The 15,842-nt window shown below is 36.4% G+C and overlaps 2 protein-coding genes across 2 annotated transcripts; both read left to right on the forward strand.

Annotated features, from left to right (window-relative positions):
* LOC104720085 (nucleolin 1-like) lies at positions 216 to 2,339 on the forward strand. Its single transcript, XM_010438059.1, has 9 exons — positions 216 to 299; positions 426 to 474; positions 696 to 781; positions 892 to 1,023; positions 1,134 to 1,247; positions 1,334 to 1,411; positions 1,494 to 1,636; positions 1,740 to 1,883; positions 1,978 to 2,339. The coding sequence occupies exons 1-9, from the start codon at positions 267 to 269 to the stop codon at positions 2,210 to 2,212; spliced, it is 1,014 nt and encodes a 337-aa protein (XP_010436361.1). The 5' UTR covers positions 216 to 266; the 3' UTR covers positions 2,213 to 2,339.
* Positions 11,936 to 14,798, forward strand: LOC104749674 (nucleolin 1-like). Its single transcript, XM_010471352.1, has 10 exons — positions 11,936 to 11,959; positions 12,091 to 12,139; positions 12,261 to 12,334; positions 12,451 to 12,594; positions 12,726 to 12,827; positions 12,924 to 12,980; positions 13,155 to 13,252; positions 13,352 to 13,495; positions 13,582 to 13,817; positions 14,776 to 14,798. The coding sequence occupies exons 1-10, from the start codon at positions 11,936 to 11,938 to the stop codon at positions 14,796 to 14,798; spliced, it is 951 nt and encodes a 316-aa protein (XP_010469654.1).

The following is a 15,842-nucleotide window of genomic DNA, read 5'->3' on the forward strand; positions in this document are numbered from 1 at the left end:
TTTGTTTGTGAGAAAGTGGGTGTGGGTGTTATATTCCCTTTATTTATTTAAACATTAAAATAAAATACAATTTTAGACCTAAAATGTATGTTAAAGACGTAAAATACAATTATGTAACTCTTCGTCAAGTTTCAAAAATTATAATAAAATAAAACTCAATTTTAAAAGTGAGAAAATATCTTAATTGAGGTGCTGTAGGGTTTTTGCTTCTCTCTCTCGAAAACGTAAAGGTCTCTTTGAGCTTTTCTCCTTACTTATCATTCTCCATGGGCAAGTCTAGCAAGAAATATACCACCAAAGTAATTAATTTGTTACCCACGATATGACTTTCTTCTTTGTTGTTCTTCCTACTCAGTTTTTAAGCTGTGGTTTATTCGCAAAGCTAAACTGGAATTTGTTTTGGTTTAATTTATTCAAATTTTCAGGTTGAAGCAGATCCTGCTATAATCAAGACCACGAAGCCGTTGAAGAAAGGTAAGAAAATTAGGTTTCTTTTATGTTGCTCTCTCTTTACTACTATATGAGTGAATATATGACTTGTGCAGTTTTGCTCCTATGGCTGAGGAAATAAGTTATTTAATTACTTACATATATGATATGTGTTCTTGTGTTTTTGGGTATATGTGGTTATAGGGGGGAAAATAATAATGATTTGTGAATATTGGTTCTTTTTTGTTTGCTGGTGTTCTTTTAAGGTAAGAGAGAGGCAGAAGATGATTTGGAGACCAAAGTAAAACTGAAGAAGCAAAAGAAAAATCAAAAGAAAGAATCTGAGAACAAGGTTAAATATTCGGAGGAATCCTAATGTTCTTGAGAGAGTACTGATTAAATTCAGTCTTTCTCAGTTATTTATTCTCTTACATACTGTTTTAATGGCTAGTTATGTACCAGGAGACAATGGACTTTCTTCAGCTGATGGAAGCAAAGATGGATTTGTTAATTACAAAAGTGGATTTGTTGACCTCAAAGGTGGATTCGTTGGCGACCACTGCAGATCTACAAGAGATTTTGACCTCACTGAAGGTTTTAACTTATGTGAATTCAACTTTATATAAGTTCTATATGTTGTTTATATTGTAGTATTGTTCATGTTCAATTAGTAGTTATGCATACTTTCCTAACATTAATTTCAGGAAGTTGTTGAAACCAATGGTTCTTTGACGGCGAAAGCAGAGAGCAGTTCGTCTGAGGATGAATCAGAAGATGATTCTCAGGATGACAAGGTGATACTTTATACTTCTGATGAGGTACACACTCAACACGGATTTTTGTTTAAAAACAACTTAGAGCGACATTTACAAACTTAATTGTGTTTGCTAATGGAGAAAAATAGGAGCCTTCAAAGGATCCTGTTAAAGATTCTTCTTCATCTTCTGACTCATCCTCAGAAGATGATTCTCAGGATGACAAGGTGATACTTTATATCTCATTCTTGTTGTGTCTTACTTTTTTTTTTTTGATCCCTAATTTTGCATATGTCCTTTGTTTACTAGGCATCAAATGTAAACTTGCTACGACAGAAGGCAGCGCCGCCTACTAGCAAGGCTGCAAGCAGTTCATATTTAGCAGTAAAAGACTCTGATGAAGAGGCTGCTGAGAATGGCAATATAGCTGCATTCACTCCTCCACAAAGCAGGTGAATTGATTTTTCGATGTTTGCGAGATTTGTTTACGTACGCAAGATATTCTTGTGTTGATAATGTTTTCTCTTGAAAGTACTGATACTTGTGGTGTGGCAGTGTCCAAACTATTTACGTTGAAGGATTTGGCTCTTCCCTTCCGGAGGATGATATCAAGACCGCATTAAGTGAACATTTCAGTACATGTGGAGAGATCACAAGGGTTTTTGTTCCAACAAGCTTTCTAACCGGTTCTGTCAAAGGGTTTGTTACTTCCTTTTCAAGTTTGTGACAACTTATAAGTTAAAAGCTTTTAACTATATGATATAATAAGCTACGTTGTATTTTTCTTTTACAGATTTGCTTACATTGATCTAAAAGAAGACGCAAAGAAGGCGTTGGAACTTAATGGTAGTGTTATGATTGGAAAGGAACTTGTAGTTAAGAAGGCTCTAATTATGAGAGATCCCTACACTGGCCATTCTGGTAGTAATCTTGGTTCAGGCGGACGATTTGGCGGACGTTTTGGCAGTGTTGGCGGCCGATATGGTGGTGGTCGCTGTGGAGGTTTTGGCATGTGTAGACGCTGTTGACGCTTTTGTTGTGCAGGCAAATTAAGCAGACTACCACCTTCATCGACATAAAGGCCAACGACAGCTAATGTTGTTCTTCTTTGTCGGCCATTGACGACCAATTTTCCGAAGTATTTTTTCTTATTAGAGAAAAGTTATTAAACCTTTTGAGTTTGAAACTACTATACATCTTTGATCTTTCTATATAATTCATCTTTCCAAACCTTTCTTCCAACTTTAGACCCCGTTGTCTCTGCGACTCAAACCCATAAAATTATTGTCTCCAACTTTAGATTACTCTTGAATCAGTCGCTAGGCATGTTGTGGTAGGGCTGTAACCATGAGCCTAGATGATCCCAACACATGAAATCAAGCATGTAGCCCATTTAATAAGCTCTGCGTGATCGCGACTAAGTGGAGGAGATCATTATAATTGGACCAACTAGATTTTAATTCGTGGTAACCGCAGAATTTTTAAAAACTATGTTTAAAACATTTCAAATTATATTTATTTATTAATTTGTTTGTTTTATATAGTGCTTAAGATTGTATAAATGTACAGTATTTGGATTGCTAATTTTAAAACTTAACCTGCGGTATACTACAAAATAAATTAATTTTACTTAACCGTAATTTAATCAACTTAATTAAATATGTTTAATATTCTATTATCACCTTTTTAATAAAACAGAAGTACACGACTTCAAATTGGTAGACCATATAATATTAAGATAGGTTATAACTAAAATTAATTATTTGATAGGTTATATAGATTAATTATTTGATAGGTTATATAGATTTAGGATTAGCTCTTAAAAATATATTCTAAAAAATAAAATAGAATCTCCAAAGAATATTAACTAACCATATATAGGCAAAAAAATCTCAGAAATTAATCACTCTTCCGCAGATTGCAAGTGATTTCCGATTATACTAAAAAATAAAATCTTACTTTATTTTATCAGAAAATTTTGACTAAGTAACGGGTCAAAATTTTAATATTAAATTCATTTCATATATCTCTTTTGTTGAATTGTATAGTTTTATATACTATAATAAAAAATTTAAATAATTTAATTTGGAATCTTTAGAAATAGTTTAATCTGATATTTTTAAGAATATCATAAATATATGATAGAACAAAAAGTTAAAAATTATAAACACTCGAATTTGATTGTTATAGCACGGATCAATAATACGTCACTATAATATGAAAAATTTTTCAAGAAATATGATTTCTTGCTAGAGCACGGTTAAAATTTCAAAAATATGATTTCTTAGATTAAATTTAAGTTTGGAATAATGTTGTTTGGTAGGCTTTCTCGGTCACGATGATTTTGACAATCATACGTTACATATTTGGTTCTAAAATTAGTATGTGTTATACTATAGGTTAAATCATAGAATTAACAATCAAAATACAATATATGATTTTAAATACTAAACAAATCAAATAAAATTAACAAAGAAAAATTAATTTTTTATCACACAACTTAATCCGCGTTATACCGCGGGTCAAAATCTAGATATATTAGAATATATCTTACAAAATAGATGTTATTTTCATAAGTCATATTCAATATATGATTTTATGGCATAATGTTCCATCCAAAAAAACTTTGAAAACAAATAAAATAATCACATATACGATGTTTTAAATAAAAATTACCAAATAAACAAATTGAAAGAATTTCAACCCGTGCTCTAGCACGGGTCATATTCTAGTTAATGATTCATACATGGTGTAATAGTTAATGATAATTTAAAATTTATATTAATATTAAAATAAACCGTTCCGCCATATAAGTATATAACCATGTTCGTGATACTTTTTTAACAAGTATAAATATTTATAATATTTTGAACTTTTTGAAATTTAAAATTTATTATATCTTGAATAACTAACGGTTCATCTAAAAAGGGAGACAAATAACTGAATAAAATTGATTACAAAATTATAAATTTAGTTGCTTGATATAATTAATTCTGGAGATTTTATTCTATTTCTTTAATTGCCTAACAATATAAATGGTTATGTAAATATACTCTATCATGCTTATTTAATAGAGAAAGATTTTGCTAAAGATTTTATCAAAATTTTTATTTCTTTAAATTTTATTATTCTTTTTAGAAACACTAACAAAGCTGTTTACTGCTTCTAAGCAATGTTTTGTCGGTTTTAGCTTGTTTTGGGACGAAATGGGTATAAGTGTTGTCTAAACACTTCTAATTCATCTCTAACTCTTATAATTAGTTAAATTCATTGGATTGTGACACATTTTGATACTAGAAACAGTAAGAATGGTGTTTACTGCTTCTAAACAACATTTTGCCAGTTTTAGCCTGTTTTGTCGGTTTTAGTCTGTTTTGGGACGAAATGGGTATAAATGTTGTCTAAACACTCTTTATACATCCCTAACTCTTATAATTAGTCAAATACACTAGATTGTGACAAATTTTGACCCTAGAAACACTAACCAAGCTGTTTACTGCTTCTAAGAAACGTTTTGATGCAGGAGCATAATCGTTAGGATTTTAATTAATTTAGCTTTTATTTATTAATTCTTGATTATGTCAATTTCTATTGGTTTTCCATTCTAGGTTAGGGTTTTGCTAGCTTTGTTTTACTAAATAAACAACTTTAGTTGTAACCTATCGAGGATATCTTATTATTCTTATCAATAAAGTTTTAGAGTTTATCTCTTTTATCTTTTCTGGTGGATTCCAGAACCCTTTTCTGGTGAATTGCAGAGTTTTATCCTTTGAGTTTGTCGCTTGCAAACTCGTTTTTCAAATAGGTTTAGCGCTTGCCTTACCTAGGATTTTCCGCTGCATTACGTTTTGTCGGTTTTAGCCTGTTTTGGAACAAAATGGGTATAATTAAGTGTTGTCTAAACACTCATACTCCATCTCTAACTCTTATAATTAGTCTAATGCATTGGATTGTGACATATTTTAACCCTAGAAACACTAACAAACCAATTTTTTGTCGGTTTTAGTCTGTTTTGTGACGAAATGGGTATAAGTGTTGTATAAACACTCCTAGTTTTTGGTAGTTGTTAATTTAGCTTTAGATGATTGTAAGAATTTTAAAAATAATTTTAAAATAGAAATTAACGTATTAAAGTAAAATTTTCTCTCTAACTAAAAATATTTATATATTTACTTCCAAAAATATATTTACTTACAACCAAATATTTAGATATTCTTTTAATATTTAATGTTATTGGATGATTTTTAAACCCACACATCGTGCAGGTCCTAATCTAGACATTCTATTAAGTTTTTTTGTTTTTTTTTTGTTAACTCAGAGTAATCCCCAAGCTTATGGAAGGCAGACTAATCTATGGGGAAGGTGCAGCCCACGGATAGACCATGTAATGACCCTCACCAAGAGTAGCAATCTCAAAATAAAAGATTGAGGAAAGGGGCTGGAAAAGACCTAAGAAAGGAGAAGAATGAAAATAAAGGAGAACGACCCAAAGAAGCCCGAGAAAATAATCGTGAGTCGGAGAATGGCCGAGCCAAGACCGGAGTAACCGGATGCACGACCGAGACCCTAAGACCGATCGGGAGGTAGAAGAGTTGGCCGAGAAGGTAGAGAAAATTCGTCGAAGAAATTTTTTGAGAAGGCCGAGAGAATTATCGAGGACTCGAGGAAGTTGCCGAGTACCCGAGAGAATTGTCGAGGACTCGAGGAAGTTGCCGAGTACCCGAGAGAATTATCGAGGACCCGAGGAAGATGCCGAGTACTCGAGAGAATTGTCGAGGCTCGAGGAAGTTGCCGAGTACTCGAGAGAATTGTTGAGGCTCGAGGAAGTTGCCGAGTACCCGAGAGAATTGTCGAGGCTCGAGGAAGATGCCGAGTAACCGAGAAAATTGTCGAGAGCCCGAGGAATTTGCCGATGACCCGAGAAAAATTGTCGAGACATCCGAGACGCATAGTCAAAGGTGCCGGACGAAGGATCGAGTATTTTGGGAAAATTATTCTTCTCTCAAAATTTCGACCAATGGGAATTAAGGAAAGTGGGAGGTTAAATTAATTAAGGAGAAGTTAGTGGGAGGAATTAAAAAAAATTCAAGGAGATTAAGAGAGATAGTGGAGGATTAACTTAATCAAGGAGATTAAGGAAGATGGCGGAATCCTATTGGCCAAGAGCTAATGCTAAATCGCGATTAAGCATCATGCACTAATAGAAGTGTTTACATGCACTAATACAAAGAAGATTAGTTGCTTAATGGCAAGCATCCATTGGGGGTGAGATTCACGCAGCACATGCAAGGAGGGAGAGAGCCACTTGTCGAAATGCACTAAGGGAATGAAGAGAATTTGAAGCCTATAAATACAAGGTTTTCGACTTTATTTGGGTGTTTAGTCCAAAAACACTCAAAAACACTTAAGCTATTTCGAGAGAGAAATAGAGAGAATTGTCGAGTGAGAGATCAAGAACGATCGAGAGGGAGATCGAAGGAGAAACGCTTGTATCAAGGAACGGTGTTGCTGTGATCAAAACGTTCGATAGAAGGAGCTCTTGCGATTGAAGGGAGTTGAATATAGACGCTATCGCAATCGAAGTTATCGAGGAGATAGGCGGTTTACGGTAAAGGGAAGCCGAGGGCGAGACGGTGATTGCGGTCGAAGAAGCGGAAGGCTGATCGACGCGAAGATTGTCTGATCGAGTGGTGCAGTGAAATCCGGGTAATCATCATCGACGCGTAAAGGTGAGTCTGTGGTAAGCATGTAGAGTCAATGCATGTTGTTGCGGTTGAAGTTTATTGCATGCATGATCGAAATTGGAGGAGTTTAACAGTAATAAGTCTTGCTTAAAAATTGGGTTTAAAAGTAATCATCATCGACGCGATTTGCATTATAAGGCATGATGTTGGTTAAAGATGGTTGCATGCATAATTTGGACTTAAGAGACTAAACGGTTTAAGCGGTTGGCTTGCATGCATAATTTGGACTCAAGAGATTAAACGGTTTAAGCGGTTGGCTTGCATGGATAATTGGACTTAAGAGACTAAATGGTTTAAGCGGTTGGCTTTCATGCATGAATTGGACTTAAGAGATTTAAGTGGTTAAAGCAATTGGACCTACATGCGTAAATTGGACTTAAGAATTTTAAAAGGGGAAAATCAGATGGATTGCATGCGTAAATGGACTTGTTGCATTCATTTTGCTTAAGTCTCTTAAGTGGGTTGCATGCACGTAAAATAATCTTAAGTTGCATGAAATATATTTCTTGCTTCTTGTTGATTAATTCATGTGGTATTCTTGCTTGATTTCTTGCTATGGTGCTCGATTCATCAAGGCTTGAATTATTGTTGTGTGATTTATCCTAGCTTGGTCTCTTGAATTTTGTTTCTTGAGTCTTAGCTAGAATAATGAGTCGATTTTTCTGTTCCAAATGTGGATGTCACGCGTGAGTTCCCGACGACCACTCACGCGGGGACATAGTTACGGTTGGCTAGCTACCATCATAACCGCTACATGACGATGTGGCTATTTGTGGGTTTATGCCGGAGAACTTTGTGGTCTCGGCATGGGAAGTGTTGGAACGGAACAGACTATCGAAAGGGCCCTGGGTGTAAAGAGTCTAGAGTATTCAAGTGTCCCTTGTTTATGTCTAGTTGTCTTTGCATGTTGCGTGTTGCGAGTTGTTTAAGAGTCTACGGTATTTTAAGTATCTAGACGACTTAGTAAGTCGTGTACGAGGTAAGAGTCTAAGGTTCAAGTAACCCTTGTTTCCTTAGATCGTCTTTCTCTTATGGTGGCAAGTATAGATTGTTCGAATGAAGTCATAGAGATCTAACCTCACTTGCATGTTATTGTTGGATTGCTTCCGCTATAGCTTTTGCTGCGTTGCTTTGATGTTATTGCTAGCTTTGTAGCTTGCTAGCTTTCTTTGTTTGCCGGGGTAGTCGGCTTGGGAAAAATAGTATCCTGTTTAGGATAGAGGGGTACCCAGACTCACTGAGTAATCTTAGATTACTCACGACTCTATTTTTGGTCTTGCAGGGAAGCCTAAGTGAGTCTAGAGCCGGAGCAAACGTTAGGGTACCGGATAGGGTTTTCTTGTGTTTCGTGTAAAACCCTATATTTTCTTAAACGAATAAGTGTAAAGTTTTCCGACTATCTTTATATATTGCTTTAATAACTTATTTACGATGAAATATTTTGTTAAAGTAATATATATTCGGTTTTCAGGAAAGCATGGCAAGTTGCAACTGATACTCGGCCTAGTCCGGGCTAACACAACGCACCAGGCCGCGAGGGTTGCAAAGCCTAAGTAACCTCGGCTGCGGGTGGGATTATGCTAGGGAGGACCGGTCGGGAAGTCTGCAGCTTCCGTCCCTCGACCGGATCACCTTGGCGCAATTCTACAAGTAGCGTCCCGTGGCTGTCCGACAGCCTTCGTGGTCATAGGACGGTTCAGGGGCGTTACAGACCATCTCTCAGAGTATTCAAATGAACCGTTAGTGTAACACCCTCGAACCATTCTATAGATAGGACGGCCAAAGATGCTACGTGATGACGCTCGCAGACGGACAACCGAGGCTACCAAAACAATTCAGTCTCCCTAGTCATCCATACCACAAGGCCATCCCACTCGGACATGGGTCTAGGCTTGCCAACCCTTACCATGAACGAATGTTTGGGCGGTCCGGACTAGACCATAATCATTAAGAGCCAACTCCGAATGTAAAACATCTTTATTATACATAATATATCAAGTACAGCGGAAATAGGTTACCAAAAGGCATACATTTTATTCGGACGGAGCTAATCTCCAAAACATTATTCTTACATATACTTGAAAACATATTTTAGAAAATGGCAGAAAACCTACACTGGCTTTCCTAACGTCCAGCTTCCCCTCTAAAATATCCCTCTACTGGTCCGAATAAGATTACTCAATGAGTTCGGGATCTCTAATGTTAGTATGCCCCAACCCCAAAAATCCCAAAATAACAATCAACACGCAGCAAGCAATGCAAACAACAAGCAAAGTATACTACAATGAGTATACATAAACAATATAATTAAATATGCCATTCTAATCTCCTAAGTTGGGCCCCTATCGAATACATGATCTCCCCGAGGCAATGCCCCCACCCCTAGACACAAAGTCTACAGAGGATATACATTCCTCAAGGCAATGCCCCCACCCCTAGACACAAAGTCTACAGAGGATATACATTTCTTCATACTACATCGTCATGTAGCGTCCGGCCGGGAATGACCCGCTCCGAACCTTCGTAAGCCATCACGTTACGGAGTTACACGCAACGCACAGCAGACGACGAGATCCACATGATTCGACTAATGCAACTAGCTAAATGATACTAACTACCATGCAGCAAACAATAGCAATCAGACGGCATAACGGCAATGCGACTAACCGTCCAGCATCACGGCTATACTATCGCGACGCTATAACAAAAATGCAGACAGCATAACAGTAATGCAACAAGCAATCACAACAATCAACAAGCAACAAGCAACAAGCAACAAAACAAACAATATAGCAACCAACCAACCTAAGAGCATTACTAAATAATTCTAAGTAATACTACCTAACCTCAAACTAATTAATTACTTAAATAAATAATTAACTAACTAATAAATAACTATTAAAATAAATAACTACTAAAATAAATAAATAAATAAACAACTAATAAACTAAATATTAAAATACTAAAACAATAAACTAAAACCCTATTCACGTGCTGCCCACACGCGACCGAACTCACAGATCTTAGGCGGGCGGCTGAAGGTTCTCCGAGAGCTTCCTTCGCGGGCTAGTGCTCCTAGGGGGCTCTAGAGGTTTTTGGGTGTGAAATGAAGAATGATGGACGAGGGGGTAAGGTATTTATAGGGTCGGTTTGGGACAGGATAAGCTTGGGTGGATGGATAAGATAAGGACAATGATCGGATAAGCTTGGACGGATGGATAAGCTTCAAGGTAAGGACAAATCACGGTCAGACACAGCAAAAGGGGCGTCCTTATCCACAAGGTAGGGCGGTTTATCCCCTTAAGCAGCTTACTAGGCCATCCCATGGCCGTCCGTCCTGCCCGCACGCGGTACACAACCGTACCGAAAGATTTTCCGACCATCGAACGTACCTTTCCAATCCTTAACGAACTGATCATAAATCTAACGGTCAAAGTCTGATTCTATTTACCTAAGGATGCCTAAGTCACCAGTCACGCTTGGAAGACTCCTTGGCGTTAAACTGTACTGACGTTGGGTCGAGCATTACCGCACCAGTTTGATTGTCCGGGCATAGTCTTGGTGCGGGGCATTACAGTTAGATAGGCCCATATCTGTGTAAAGGTGTTCAGGAAAATGTGACTTAGTTTCGCGCAGCAGGGGTGATGTGATCCTCCCAAGGAATCGACGCTCTAAGGTTAGTAGACTGATAATCCTAGAACTCCGATGGCTAGCGAAGCTGGATGATAAGGCGTGAGATGAACTCGAAAATCCTTATGCCCCAAACTCTCTTAAAACAAACCAAACAAAGCAAGGCGGTGGAACTTTAGATAGAAGCTTCGTGGAGACAGATGACAAGGCGTGAGACGAATCCCGAAAATCCTTGTGTCGTAGACTCTCTTATAACGACTCTTCAATCCTCAGCTAGTGAATGGCAACGTCAAGTGCTGTGGAATCACTTGATATACCGAAAACTCTTTGATGTAACCCCCACCAAGGAGAAAGAACAAGTTCCAAAGGAAGAAAGGAATTTACTACTCTCAAATAAAAGATAAAAGATTTCTTGATTGAATGACCTCTCAAATGAGATTACATGTGTTTATATAGGGATAGAAAACTTGGTGACAAAGCCAAGTATTAATTATTCTTGAAACTAAAAGACAATAAAGATAGATAGTTGAATGAAGACCCAACTCTTGGTGCATGTATCTCTTATTTTCGTCACTCTTCTTTAACCACAAAATAAAGTGATTATCTTGGGCTTGTATTAGGCTCAAAGTGGGCTGTACTTGATCGATATCATCCCCAATAGAAATTCTCATGTTCTCTTTGCTCCAAATATCTTCAAATATCAAATGAACTACTTCAGCAAGCTGTTTGGTCATTGCCCTTGTCATTGGTCCAACTGGTACAAGCATATCATCCTCAGGAACAAGCTCAGCCTCCACTTGATCATCCTTTTTGCTTCCCATTATCAAGGGGAATCGAACTTGAAACGCTATAATATCGTGATATGAGTCAAAACAAAAATTTAACTTTGTTTTTTCTTAAGAAAATAGAAAAAAAAAAACAAAAAAAACTATATACATATCAATATCTAAAAAGAACCCTAATTTTCCCTTTTCTTCACTAAAAAATCATGTCCTTTTCTCTTTTTGGCGATTAGGTCCAGTCTCATACTAACCATATTTAATTTAATAGTGAAATTGTTAGAAATGTCCTTACTAGATTTTTTTTTTTTTAAATACTCATTTTTTTACATTTTCATTTTTGTACTCAATTACACATTTACAAATTTACAATATCTTTAAATGATTTTTAAAATATCTTTTTAGGTTTGGTTTCTCTATTGATTTTAGATGTAAGTTATAGTTTAATGTGTCTTTTCTTGTTCTTTTTCTTTGGATAAAATTCTCCGTGTTCAAGAATAAAATAGAATACAAACTACGACAAAAAGCCCTAAAATTGAAAATTATCTTAGTCAGCTGTAGGGGGTTAGCTCTTCTCTCTCGAATTATATCATTCTCCATGGGCAGGAAATCTGCCACCAGAGTAACCTTTTAACCCATAATTATGGCTTTGTTCTTTGTTGTTTTTCTTACTCAGTCTTGAAGCACTCTTTCTCTATTAATAGTTTATTCACATGGATAACATGAATTTGGTTTTGATCTTTATATATTCAGGTTGAAGCAAATCCTGCTGTGATTAAGGCCATGAAGCCGTTAACGAAAGGTTAGGTTTCTTTTGTGTTGCTCTCTCTTTGCTGTATTATGAGCTCCATATTTACTTTTGAGAGCTGCTTTGGCTGAGGGAATAAGTTAAAATATTTGTGTGTTTGCTGGTTTCCTTTTAGGTAAGAGAGAGGCAAAAGATGATTTGGAGAGCAAAGCAAATCTGAAGAAGCAAAAGAAAAAACATGAGAACAAGGTTGGACTTGGATTCCGAGGACTCCTATTCATGTTCTTGGGAGAGTACTACTGATTAAATTCAGTCTTTCTCCGTTGTTCTCATAAGTAGTGTTTTAATAGCTAGTCATGTAACAGGAGACAATGGAAGGATTTGTTCTCTCTCTTCAGCTGATGGAAGCAAAGATGGATTTGTTAACAACAAAAGTGGATTTCTTGACCTCAAAGGTGGATTTGTTGGCGACCAATGCAGATCTACAGAAGATTTTGACCTCACTGAAGGTTTATAACTTTGTGTGAATTTAAATTAAGTGTGCTTTATTGTTAGATAAGTTTTATATGTTGTATATATTGTAGTATTGTTTATGTTGAATTAGTAGTTATGCATACTTTTCATTTAATATTGATTTCAGGAATTTTCTGAAACCAAGAATCCGGATGCAGCTGCTAAAAATAATTCTTTAACGGCGAAAGCAGAGAGAAGTTCGTCTGAAGATGAATCATCTTCTGATGCGGTACGCTCACCCGACATGAATTTTTGTTTAAGAATAACTTAGATCAGAGAGACATTTATATACTTACTTTGTGATTGCTAATGCGGAAAAAAATAGGAACCTGCTAAAGATTCTTCTTCATCTTCTGATGATGATTCTCATCAGGATGACAAGGTGATACTTATTAATATCTCATTAATGACTTGTGTCTAAAGTTTTTTTTTTTTTTTTTAGTCACTAATTTTGCATATGTATACTTTGCATATTAGGGCATCAAGCTAGTTGTTTATTCATTTTCTATCTATAAATATCAAACTGTTGTCGCATTACTTGTTTATGAAAATGTAGCCATGCCTGCGACAGAAGGCAGCTCCGCCAACTAGCAATAATGCAAGCAGTTCAGATTCAGCAGATAAAAATTCTGATGAAATGGCTCCACAAAGCAGGTGAATATATTGACTTTTTCCATGTTTGTACGTAAGATGTTGCTGTGCTTGATAATGTTCTCTCTTAAAGTACTGTCACTGATATTGGTGGTATGGCAGTGTTCAAACGATTTACGTTGAAGGATTCGGCTCTTCACTTCCAGAGAATGATATCAAGACCGCATTAAGTAAACATTTCAGTGCCTGTGGGGAGATCACAAGGGTTTTTGTTCCAACAAACTTTGAAACCGGTTTTTTCAAAGGGTTTGTGACTTCCTCCTCAAATTGTTACAAGTACTTAAAGTTAAAGACGTTATAACTAAAAGCTATGTTTTATTTTTCTTTTACAGATTTGCTTACATTGATCTAAAAGGAGACGCAACGAAGGCGTTGGAACTTAATGGTAGTCATATGATTGGAAAGGAACTTGTAGTTAAGACGGCTCTACTGATGAGAGATTCCTCCCCTGGCCATTCTGGTTCAGGCGGACGTTTTGGCGGTCGTTTTGGCAATATTGGTGGCCGATTTGGTGGTCGTTTTGGAAATGTTGGCGGCCGATTTGGCGGTGGTCGATGTGGAGGTTACGGTAAGTGTGGCCGTTGTTGAGGCTTTGGAGGTCGACGACATTATTTGTCTTTTTTAATTGATTTTATTTTACCAGAACAATCTGTCAATCGTATTCATTAACTTAACCAGTCCTTCAATAACATACACAGTCAAGTCTAGTCAATGTTTGGTCGCCAGCATATGTCTCGCCGGAGTTCCATAGATCTCCCGATGAGCTCTCTGATGATGAAATTGTCTCCACTCACTTCCGATTTCAGCTTCTTCTTCTTCTTGCTCTTCTACTTCTCTCTCTGTTCACGACAAACCCGTTTTTAATTCCGTCCATTTCAATGGCAATCTCATCGAGAGCTTCGAGCACAATTGCACAAAGATAAGAGGAAATTTGATTTCTTTGAGGAGACGTCGTCAAGTTTTAAGGAAGAGACTGAAGCATTCTTGAAGAAAACTCAAAAGAATAATGCAAGGGACTCACAAGAGGAACTGAATAGAAAGCAATTGTATAGGAAACCTGTTAATAATAGTTTGATTCGAGAAAAAAAAAAAAAAAAGATTATTGATGCACTCAAATTGGTGAAAAGTGAACGTATACCAAACCATGGGAGCGAGCTACACAAGCTAAGGTATGTGGTGTATTTTAAACTTTTTGAGTGGAATTGATGATAATTGCTTTCGATGGTGACCCAAAAACTTAATCTTTGCTGTTGTACTCATATCAATTTTTCAGCTTGGAAGCCGTTTGCTAGAACTTTTGATTGAAACAGCTTATGTACAACCATATTTGACTCGGACTCTATTCCCGAGTTTCGACCATCCCGTGACCAAATATCCATGAAATACATAATCATTTTCGTACCAGTTTGATAAGTGAATGTCGCATGTCTCTTTGTCTCATACTTATCTAAGAAAATTTGACTTTGTAGATCAAAGCTGGTGAAGAGATATGGAGTTATTGAATGTGACTCGCTTCTCTTTTGCAGGACTGGATGAGTCTGTGAGTTAAAAGTTTATTTTCTGATTTAAAATTAAAAAGAATTAATCAAATGTTATCCAAAAGTTGGTTTATTTATGTATGGGTGTAATTACAATTTACCCTGTGGGTTTAGCTTTTCAATTTTGAGTAAAAATATAAAAAAATATACATCAGCAAATTAAAATACAGATCATTTTTTATTTTCCACGTCACTAGTCAGTTTTTTTTCCCAAAATCGACAGTTTTCTTGTTTACATCAAATGAGAGGGAAAGTGAACAGTTTTCACTGTTCACAAACTGCAAAAAAAAACTCTCTCTCTCTCTTCGACGAACCCTAATTCCGCCGGCAATATTTTGTCTTTCTCTACTCTCTCGCCGTCATCTCTCGCCGTTATCTCTTGCCGTCCTTGCTCGATATCGTCATTCGCTCTTTCTCTCTTCGTCGGCGAAAACTCTCTCTCTCTTGTTCGTTTCCGTCTAAGCCGTCTCGTCTTCGAGTTCCGGTATGTGTCTTCCTCTTTATTTTTGAGTTTTGCGCCTGATTGAGGGTTTTTGTTGATAGTTTATGGCTGATTGTCGCCGTCGTTGATTTACATATGATGGCTGATTTGTTAGATCCATTCGATTCGATGGCTGAGTTACTATATGCTTTACGACTGATTTATGATTTATTAATGCATGTGACTGAGTTTGTTTGTTGTTGTGGTTGAGTTATGGTTAACAATGTATTGGTGACTGAGTTATTTTATGCTTTACGGTTGAGTTATGTATTTGTGGCTGAGTTATTATATGCTTTGCGTCTGAGTTTGTCATATGTTATGGCTGACTTATTTTATGCTTTACTGCTGAATTATATTTATTAGATGGCTAAGGTTATTTCTGAAGAACAAGCAAGGGATTACCCCCCAGGACTTTACCCAGAAAAGAAGTCTATTCTAGATGGTAAACAAATTAATAACAATTTCAAGATGGCAGATTTCCCTGAGATTAGGGAATCAATAGGACAAGATGCGTGGGAAGAAACAAAGAAAGTACCTATTGGAATAATTCCTAAGCTAGTTGATGGTGAATTCG

This window comes from Camelina sativa, chromosome 2, assembly GCF_000633955.1.
Source record: "Camelina sativa cultivar DH55 chromosome 2, Cs, whole genome shotgun sequence".
In the NCBI taxonomy this organism is placed as follows: domain Eukaryota; kingdom Viridiplantae; phylum Streptophyta; class Magnoliopsida; order Brassicales; family Brassicaceae; genus Camelina; species Camelina sativa.

What these genes read in the sequence shown, in the direction of transcription:
- LOC104720085 (XM_010438059.1), top strand. Translation starts at nt 267, where the DNA reads ATGGGCAAGTCTAGCAAGAAATATACCACCAAA. An exon ending in GCAAGAAATATACCACCAAA is followed by an intron (nt 300 to 425) that starts GTAATTAATTTG and finishes TCAAATTTTCAG; the next exon opens with GTTGAAGCAGATCCTGCTAT. An exon ending in AGATTTTGACCTCACTGAAG is followed by an intron (nt 1,024 to 1,133) that starts GTTTTAACTTAT and finishes CATTAATTTCAG; the next exon opens with GAAGTTGTTGAAACCAATGG.
- LOC104749674 (XM_010471352.1), top strand. Translation starts at nt 11,936, where the DNA reads ATGGGCAGGAAATCTGCCACCAGA. An exon ending in CATGAAGCCGTTAACGAAAG is followed by an intron (nt 12,140 to 12,260) that starts GTTAGGTTTCTT and finishes GTTTCCTTTTAG; the next exon opens with GTAAGAGAGAGGCAAAAGAT. An exon ending in GAAACCGGTTTTTTCAAAGG is followed by an intron (nt 13,496 to 13,581) that starts GTTTGTGACTTC and finishes TTTCTTTTACAG; the next exon opens with ATTTGCTTACATTGATCTAA.